The sequence below is a fragment of the Staurois parvus genome, unplaced genomic scaffold, assembly GCF_062004578.1.
Source record: "Staurois parvus isolate SC_StPar_1 unplaced genomic scaffold, SC_StPar_1.0 ptg000887l, whole genome shotgun sequence".
NCBI classification, from domain to species: domain Eukaryota; kingdom Metazoa; phylum Chordata; class Amphibia; order Anura; family Ranidae; genus Staurois; species Staurois parvus.
In genome coordinates this window covers 1,690,070-1,700,146 of record NW_028318683.1, presented here as the reverse complement: position 1 = coordinate 1,700,146, position 10,077 = coordinate 1,690,070, and the positions used below count along the sequence as shown (strand labels likewise).

Below are 10,077 nucleotides of genomic sequence, written 5' to 3'. Positions count from 1 at the left end.
TGGATTTTTTTTCTCATTTTGTCTCTCATAGTTGAGGTCTACCTATGATGCCAATTACAGGCCTCTCTCATCTTTTTAAGTGGGAGAACTTGCACAATTGGTGGCTGACTAAATACTTTTTTGCCCCACTGTATGAGAACACAGCCATATTTTGTCCATGTATTGGCCTAATGCGGGGACTCGGGAAACTAGGTTCAAACCGAACCCAGCTTGTTCGCAAACTATGACAAAAGTCGATATTTAAGTGCACTTGTGAATTTTTTTGCATATCTAGTGGACTTAAAAATATTTACATAAGGTATATTAATGGATATTTATTTATTTCTATAATAATTTCCACACTTATTATACTCAGCTTCCCTGTGCACTGCAAGTTCACTAAGGGGCCCAGTTAAAAAGCACTGAAATTACCGTACCACAGCCATACTATTGCTTAATAATAATTAAAAAAAAAAAAGGGCGAGACTGCACACTTAGCCTCGGTTCACATATATGCGGCCGTGCGATCTGCGTTTTGCACGGCACGAGAGTCCATTTATTTGAATGGACTCCCGTGCCCGTGACATGAAGGGAAGAAGTCCCTGCACTTCTTCCGAAAACGCAGTCCGCACGTGAACCTCTGTTCACACTATGGTTGCATTTTCCAGTGCGGGCGGCGTGCCATTAGAACTAATGGCACCCGCCCGTGATTCCGCATTTCTCTGTGCAGGTGGTGCAGCTTTACGGATTTTCGTGCTGATCTGCAGCGGCACCACCCGCACAGATGTGAACCTAGCCTTAGACCACTTTTACATCTCACATAGTGGAAACTTGCGTTCCTGCTTGCAGTTTTTCTAGCGTGATTTACACGTGTTTCTGCGAGTTGTATTTAAGGCAATATATTCAATTGAATAGATTGCCCTATGTGCTTTGTTGTGCAAAAGAAGCTCACGTACCTTTTTTGGGTGACATGCTTTGTGTGATTTTTAACCACGAGCCTACAGGGCACTTATACCCCCTTCCTGCCCAGGCCAATTTCCAGCTTTTAGTGCTGTCACACTTTGACAATTGCGCGGTCATGCAACACTGTACCCATATGACATTTTTATAATTTTTTTTTGAGACAGAGCTTTATTTTGGTGGTATTTAATCAACTCTGGGTTTTTTTATTTTTTCTTAAACAAACCAAAACCAAATTTTAAAGAACAAAAAAAGTTTTTTCTTAGTTTTTGTTATAAAATTTTGTAAATAAGTGATTTTTCTCCTTCACTGATGTGCGCTAATGAGGCGGCACTGACTGGCACTGATAGGCGGCACTAATGGGTGACACTGAAAGGCAGCTCAGATGGGCACTGATGTGGCATTGATGTGCACTGATATGTGGCACTGATGGGCACTAGCACGTGGCACTGATGAGCACTGAGAGCTGGCACTGATGAACTCTGACAGGTGGCACTGCTGGGGCTACACTGATCATCAGGGCACACTGATCATCAGTGGTCTGATGATCAGTGTACTGATCAGTGTAGATGTCCTCTCCGTGAAATGCCGATTGCCAGCTCTCCTCCGTCAGCGTGACAGCTCGTGAGGAGAGAAATGCCGATAACCGGCATTTCCCTGTTTACACGTGACCAGCTGTTATTGGACACAGCTGATCACATGACCGAGCTGACATCTTTGGCTCTTTCTGTGGATCAGTAATCCGCTGTGTCCAAGGCACACAGCGCACCGCCGATCACCGAGCTGCGCGCTCCCTGAGCCGCGCATGCGCGATGAGAATGGGAGGACGTCATATGACGTCCTCCCAGAACGAGAGAACCACCTTGCGTCCGTCATTGAACTATATGGCGGGCAGGAAGTGGATAAAGGGAGTTTTACCTAAATTTCTGTGCAATTCTGTTGTGCGTCAATCATCAAAATCGCACTGCGTTTGGAGTGCTATTAAGAACGAATGGAATCCAAATGCACGGCGTGTGTTTTTTGCCATGATTATCATGTGATTTTGGATCATGGGCAGACTTGCTGGCGATTCCAAATTCCCAAGTGTGAATGGAGTCTTATAAAGCACAGTGCTGTGCTTAGAAATGTGCTGACTTGCCAAAGTCACGTATCGCAAAGTTCTCTGTGCTGCTTTCAGCAGAGAAAAGTCTATAAGCTATTGCCTCCAAACTGCAGTCTACATTTTATTAATGACCCACGAAATGCAGATACAGTGGATTGTAACCTAACCATTTTTAGAGAAGTCGACAGCAAAATCCACTTTCTATTTGTAATTCGCTACTAAGTCTACACATGAAACAAAGCATATTTCTGAAATTGCACATTTCTCAACACGGTTTTCAAATGTTACTAAATTTCTACTCCGCTAGTATTCCATTCATTTACATAAACATTTATTTTAAATTTCATTGCAGGTGGATGAAAGAGAAGAAATTGTGAAGTATGATGGATGGTGCAGGTAAAAAGCCATTTTCTTGCACTGAGTGCGACAAATCTTTTAGAGCAAAAGATAATTTCATGAATCATCAGAGGACTCACACGGGGGAAAGGCTATTTATGTGCTCAGAATGCGACAAGAGTTTCTTACGAAAGGACCATCTTATCAGGCACCAGAGGATTCACACCGGAGAGAAGCCATACCATTGTTCTGAATGTGATCAGAAGTTTTCACGTCACAGTTCATTCACTGAACACAAGATGATTCACACAGGAGTGAAACCGTATCAGTGTACTGAATGTGATAAATATTTTTACCAAAAAGCAAATCTTGCAAAACATCAGAGGATTCACACAGGAGAGAAGCCTTTCAGATGCTCAGAATGTGACAAGTGCTTCTCAGAAATATCCAGTCTTTATAAACACATGAGGATTCACACGGGAGAGAAGCCATATCCATGCCCTGAATGTAAGAAATATTTTCGCATTAAAACAGATCTTACAAGACATCAGAGGATTCACACAGAAGAGAAGCCTTTCAGATGTTTGGAATGTAATAAGTCCTTCTCAAGCATATCTAATTTTACTCAACACCAGAGGATTCACACAGGAGAGAAACCATTTCAATGCCCTGAATGTAATAAGGGTTTTAGGATTAAATCACATCTAAACAATCACCAGAGGGTCCACACGGGAGAGAAGCCATTTAGTTGTTCAAAATGCGAAAAGTACTTCTCTGTAGAGGCAAGCCTGACGAAACACCAGAAAACACATAGAGAAGTCATTTAGATGTTCAGAAAGTGCTTCGTACAAACAGCAGGATGTTCTTGTTATCAGAAGACATACAGGAAAGAAGTTGTGTCCTTGTCTTCAAAATGAAAATGTTTTGCAATCAAGGAGGACCGTGAAAAAAAAAAAATTTGCAGGTAACAGAAGAGATTTAAATGTTTCAAATCTGAGCTTTAGACAGCAGACACAAGAGGGTTCATCAGAGCCACTGCGGAAAAAAAAAACTAATACTGTATTTTATGAATAAACATTTTTGCTAACCTTTCTAAAGATTTATGTGAATATTTGAATGTGGGAAGTGTATACTGAAAGGTTATATAAGCTTTTCATAGCAAAGTATGTGACACGATCAGGGGTCAGGATCGAAGATCAGCTGCTATAGCAGTGGAAAAAGGCTCACACCGAAACCAGCAGGATAGGTACACAGGCAGGTCACCCTGGCGGAGGAGTGGGCTCACGTGAGGTGAAGAGTAAGTACCGAAAACACGGAAACCAGCAGGATAGGTACACAGGCAGGTCACCCTGATGGAGGAGTGGGCTCACCTGAGGTGCGGAGTCTAAATAATGAAAACACCAAAATCAGCAGGATAGGTACACAGGCAGGTCACCCTGGTGGAGGAGTGGGCTCACCTGAGGTGAAGAGTAAGTACCGAAAACACGGAAACCAGCAGGATAGGTACACAGGCAAGTCACCCTGGTGGAGGAGTGGGCTCACCTGAGGTGAAGAGTAAGTACCGAAAACACGGAAACCAGCAGGATAGGTACACAGGCAAGTCACCCTGGTGGAGGAGTGGACTCACCTGAGGTGCGGAGTCTAAGTACCGAAAACACGGAAACCAGCAGGATAGGTACACAGGCAGGTCACCCTGATGGAGGAGTGGGCTCACCTGAGGTGCGGAGTCTAAGTACCGAAAGCAGCAGGATAGGTACACAGGCAGGTCACCCTGATGGAGGAGTGGGCTCACCTGAGGTGCGGAGTCTAAATAAAGAAAACCTCAAAATCAGCAGGATAGGTACACAGGCAGGTCACCCTGGCGGAGGAGTGGGCTCACCTGAGTTGAAGAGTAAGTACCGAAAACACGGAAACCAGCAGGATAGGTACACAGGCAGGTCACCCTGGTGGAGGAGTGGACTCACCTGAGGTGCGGAGTCTAAATAATGAAAACACCGAAACCAGCAGGATAGGTACACAGGCGGGTCACCCTGGCGGAGGAGTGGGCTCACCTGAGGTGAAGAGTAAGTACCAAAAACACGGAAACCAGCAGGATACGTACACAGGCAGGTCACCCTGGCGGAGGAGTGGGATCACCTGAGGTGCGGAGTCTAAGTACCGAAACCAGCAGGATACGTACACAGGCAGGTCACCCTGGCGGAGGAGTGGGATCACCTGAGGTGAAGAGTAAGTACCGAAAACATGGAAACCAGCAGGATAGGTACACAGGCAGGTTACCCTGGTGGAGGAGTGGACCCACCTGAGGTGCTGAGAAAGTACCAAAAACACGGAAACCAGCAGGATAGGTACTCAGGCAAGTCACCCTGGTGGAGGAGTGGGCTCACCTGAGGTACGGAGTGTAAGTACTGAAAACACCAAAAACAGCAAGATAGGTATACAGGCAGGTTACCCTGGCGGAGGAGTGGGCTCACCTGAGGTCCGGTGTTCACCAGAGCTCCTGATGGAGGAGATGGTTTTTGCTGCGTGTTAGCACCAGGTTGCAGTCCTCAGAATCACCCCACCCGGTGGTGAGAAAGCAGAGGTCCAATAGCTAGTACATGCATTTATCCATCAGGTGCTAAAAGGACACAATTGTGGACAAAATGTTGGCATTGTGTCCACAGTAGCATTTGCGTAGGTAGAGCAGAGTAGGACCGGCCATAGAGGGATTACTTTGATGCAGTTGGCCAGCTTAAGCATGTATTGCAATATGTGTGAACCAAACATCCCTATCTATTGCAAAGTTTGCTTGAAAGGGTATATAGCAGTTTGCAGAGGATCCTTCAGAATTTCTAGAACAACACAAAGTGGCACATAATTGTGAAGTGGAAGGAAAATGAAAAATGGTTTTCAAAATTTTTTAGAAATACATATCTGAAAAGTGTGGTGTGCATTTGTATTCAGCCCCCTTTACTCTGATACCCCTAACTAAAATCTAGTGGAACCAATTGCCTTCAGAAGTCACCTAAGTAAATAGTAATACCTTAGTAAATAGAGTCCACCTGTGTGTAATTTAATCTCAGTATCAATACAGATGTTCTGTGACGCCCTCAGAGGTTTGCTAGAGAACATTAGTGAACAAACAGCATCATGAAGGCCAAGGAACACACCAGACGGGTCAGGGATAACATTTTGGAGATGTTTAAAGCAGGATTACGTTATTAAAAAAATATCCCAAGCTTTGAACATCTCATGGAAAATTGTTTATTCCATAATCTGAAAATGGAAAGAGTATGGCACAACTGCAAGCCTACCAAGACATGGCCGTCCACCTAAACTGACAGGCCAAGCAAGTAGAGCATTCATCAGAGAAGCAGCCAAGAGGCCCATGGGAACTCTGGAGGAGCTGCAGAGATCCACAGCTCAGGTGGGAGAAACTGTCCACAGGACAACTATTAGTCGTGCGCTCCACAAATCTGGCCTTTATGGAAGAGTGGCAAGAAGAAAGCCATTGTTGAAAGAAAGCCATAAGAAGTCCTGTTTGCAGTTTGTGAGAAGCCATGTGGGGGACACAGCAAACGTGGAAGAAGGTGCTCTGGTCAGATGAGACCAAAATTTAACTTTTTAGCCCAAAATAAAATGCTATGTGTGGCAGAAAACTAACACTGCACATCACCCTGAACACACCGTGAAACATGGTGGTGGCAGCATCATGTTGTGGGGATGCTTTTCTTCAGCAGGGACAGGAAAGCTGATCAGAGTGAATGGGAAGATGGATGGAGCCAAATACAGGGTAATCTTAGAAGAAAACCAGTTAGAGTCTGCAAAAGACTTAAGACTGGGGTGGAGGTTCACCTTCCAGCAGGTCAATGACCCGAAACATCCAGCCAGAGCTACAATGGAATGGTTTAGATCAAAGTATATTCATGTGTTAGGTCTGGACTGTGACTGGGCCATTCTAAGTCCAATTGAGAATCTGTGGCAAGACTTGAAAACTGCTGTTCACAGACGCTCTCCATCCAATCTGACAGAGCTTGAGCTATTCTGCAAAGAAGAATGGGCAGAAATGTCCCTCTCTAGATGTACAAAGCTGGTAGAGACATCCCCAAAAAGACTTGCAGCAAAAGGGGGTTCTACAAAGTCACTCACCAAATTTATATGCCTCACATTCCCATGATCGGGATAGAGAGCGTGTTGTTTTATTTCATCCATTCCATCCAGCGGAACCTTCCAGATCAGCCCAATATAAACCAGCATTCATGAAGGAAAGGATAAAAGCTCCAATAGTATAATACAGTTAAAACCCCATTTATTATCTACTGAAAAGCCACTTACAATTTAAAGGTCTTTTAAAAGCCTTATGAGGACAAACGCTGTAGTAGTCGGACACGCCAGAACAAGCCAATGTGGACGTCTCACCCGGCTGATCACTTCTGACACTACTATATCACTATTATGAGGATCATTGAAGTTTTCTAACACCTGTGATTAGTGACTATAGTGACCAGGGCTGCTGTTAGACACCACGGGGCCCCATACAGCCAACTTGACAGGGCCCCACCCAAATAAACACAGTTTGCTATGCTTCAGTTATGAACACAGTGAGCGATTGGTGCCGATCTCTCATTGTGTTCATTCAGGTAAGGAAAGGGCTGTAAATGTGACATATTTACAGGATCTTCCCCCACTCTCCATCCTGAAGGATCCTATTGGGTGTTTGCAGCTGCCAGTGGGAAGAAGCTGAGGGAAGCTCGCAGCACTGCGAGGGGTTGTTGGGACACACAGGGGAAAACACATGGTGCACAGAGAGGGTGATCAATGCGGCAGGGGGGCAATTACTGGAACCAATCCCCTGTATTGTTCTCTGCAGCAGCTGAAAGCTGATGAGAAGGGGAGAAGAATCCGGCTTTCAGCTGCTGCAGAGAACAATACAGGGGATTGGTTCCAGTAATTGCCCCCCTACTGTGCCAATCACCCTCCCTTCCCACATCAGATTCACTCAGCTGCCTGGGCCTCCCTGCTGGCTTGGGCCCCGTACAGGAGGACTGGTGGTACCCCCTTATCCACGGCCTTGATAGTGACCATTCCAAACCAGGGGCGGACTGACCATTTAGAAACTGGGGCGCTGCCCGAGGGCCCAGGGTCAGTAGGGGGCCCCATGAGATGCCCCTGGTACCTTTTTCATAGGCTTTTTTTTGGGCAAGGACACAGGGGCCCCATGATCCCCTATGAGTTGCCAGTCCGCCCCTGTTGTTCCAATCCCAACTGTCTGAATATTACCAATATATGCTTTAATTTAATCCCGTTTTAATAAGATTTTTTGGGGGATCCCATCATATTTATTGTGCATTTATATGTGTTGTGCATTTGTATTTTTATGTTGTAATGTATGCATAGCTCCCAAACTGTCCCTGATTTCGAAGGCCTGTCCCTGATTTGGAACAAAGTCCCTCTGTCCCTCCTTCCTCCTCATGTGTCGCTCATTTTGGTCTGATCTCTAGAGATGTATATAAAATGCACTATTTATCTGTCACAAAGTGTTTCCTGGTGCTAAACCTTTCATTCAGTTTCTAAATTGCTGCATCTGTAAGTTTCACAAGCTGGTGTAAAAGAATAGTAGTGGTAAAAAAAAAAAAAACAAACACTTGTGGGTTTAACTGCTTCCCCACCGCCCTATAGTAGAACTACTTTGAAGTGCTGGGAAGGGAGCACGCGCGCGGCGCCCTACCCGCACCGCCATTGGCAGCTACAGTTGTCGATCACCAGGTCCTGGCCGGAGATTCCCTGCCGGCATGCAGCAATCGCAGAGGAACAGTGACGGGGAGAGGTCTGTGTGTAAACAACACAGACCTCTCCTTTGTCAGCACAAACAGGCTGCCTTGTATTGCACTCAGGGGCGGACTGACCATATAGAGCACTGCCCGAGGGCCTGGGGTCAGTAGGGGGCCCCATGAAATGCCCCTGATACCTTTTATAGGCTTTTTTGGGTGTGCTTTGAGTGTGGACAAGGACACAGGGGCCCCATGATCACCTATTGCCCGGGGGCCCCATGAGTTGTCAGTCCGCTCCTGATTGCTCTGCACAGCAGAGGAATACAAAGCAGCTTGTCTACATAGTAAAACACAGACAGCAGATAATGTAAAATACAGCACTGCACACAGTTAACCCTTTGATCGCCCCTCATGTTAACCCCTTCCTGCCCAGTGTCATTAGTACAGTGCCAGTGCTTTTTATTAGCACTGATCACTGTATTAGTGTCACTGAGGATGTCAGTGACAGTTAGTCAGTTCCCCCACAGTGTCAGAATGCCCGCCGCAGTCCCGCTATAAGTCACTGATCGCCGCCATTACTAGTATAAAAAAACTTTTTAAATCCCAGTACCTATACCGCCATTTGTAGATGCTATAACCTTCACATAAACCAATTAATTTACACAAATCACTTCTCGGCCTTTTGTCTAAGATCAAGTGTAGTTCTTATCAGTGTCCAGTAGGGGTGCTCCACCATCATTCCTGCTTGCGGTTATGATTGGTTGTATAGTACCCCTGCTGGTAGGATGGGGGTCCTGATGGTTAGTACAGGCTGGAACAGAAACCGCGGTGCCCACAGGCTGTTGGGACCCGGGAGTAATTCCCCCCAGGAACACCAGAGGGGCCCAGTACCTCCTAATGGGAACGGATCTACCTTGTCTGGCCAGGGGCCGGGGAGGCAGAGAGTCCGCGAACCAGTGCCCCCTGAGAGTGGTCGCCTCAGGGGTGCTCTTAGTAACACTTGGGTGTGGGACCCCAATGTGTGAAACGTGCACATGGTCACTGTGTTCAAACACTTTTCCTGCACTGTGCCTTTTAGGGCTAGGCCTTTTGGCTAAGTCCTGGGCAATTTTTGCTACGGGCCTCAGGGCCTGGCCAGTGCACAATCTGCACGGCCACTTATTTATTTATTTTATTTTCTCCTCACGTTTGTCACTTTCACTTTTGTATGTGTTTTCTTTCTCACAGGATGGTAGGGTGTGGGTCCTCGGGCCTACCCTGAAGTCTAGGGAGAGGATGTGTGGCCTTTTGGTTCCTTCCTCCCCTGTCCCTGGGGGGTTTTTCTCTTCGGGAGAGCCCCCTTACCAAGTACTTGGTGACTGGCTTCGGCAGGCCACAAGGAACGGGGTCCGCCAGGCCTTTTGGCTAGGCGGACCACATAGGAACCTTGTCCCTGTCAGGAGCTTCGTGCCCCGGGGGATCAGGGTAGAGATCCAACCCCTTCGGGGGATGGCCAAAGCACACCCCTAAGTGCACTTTTTTGTGTTTGTGTTTTTTCACTTGCACGCTTTTTTTGTACACTTACGGGTTTTTCGTTTTTTGCCGCTGGGGCCGCACGAAGGTCCGGCGGCCATCTTAGTGAGTTGTTTTATACTGTTTGTTTGTACTCTCCACGTGCATGCTCTGTACCTGTAATCAGAGGCGACAACTCATGGGGCCCCCGGGCAATAGGGAATCATGGGGCCCCTGTGTCCTTGCCCAAACTCAAAAAAGCCTATGAAAAAGGTACCAGGGGCATCTCATGGGGCCCCCTACTGACCCCGGGCAGTGCCCGAGTTTCCAAATGGCCAGTCTGCCCCTGCCGGTAATAAAGTTCTACACTATTAGCCGATTTTCTCTGGCTCTTTTGTGAGCTAATGCCTCAGGATTTCTCATCGCGGTTTTCATGCTGCTTGGTGTCATCATCCCTAT

The 10,077-nt window shown here is 46.5% G+C and overlaps 1 protein-coding gene across 1 annotated transcript; it reads left to right on the top strand.

Moving 5' to 3' along the window:
• The first annotated feature begins 2,421 nt into the window (after nucleotides 1-2,421).
• LOC149442422 (uncharacterized) lies at nucleotides 2,422-3,304 on the top strand. Its single transcript, XM_089656126.1, has one exon. The coding sequence runs from the start codon at nucleotides 2,422-2,424 to the stop codon at nucleotides 3,202-3,204; it is 783 nt and encodes a 260-aa protein (XP_089512252.1). The 3' UTR covers nucleotides 3,205-3,304.
• Nucleotides 3,305-10,077: the final 6,773 nt, after the last annotated feature.

Bases quoted from the DNA above. Each gene is read 5' to 3' on its own strand.
- LOC149442422 (XM_089656126.1), top strand. From the start codon at position 2,422: ATGATGGATGGTGCAGGTAAAAAGCCATTTTCTTGCACTGAGTGCGAC.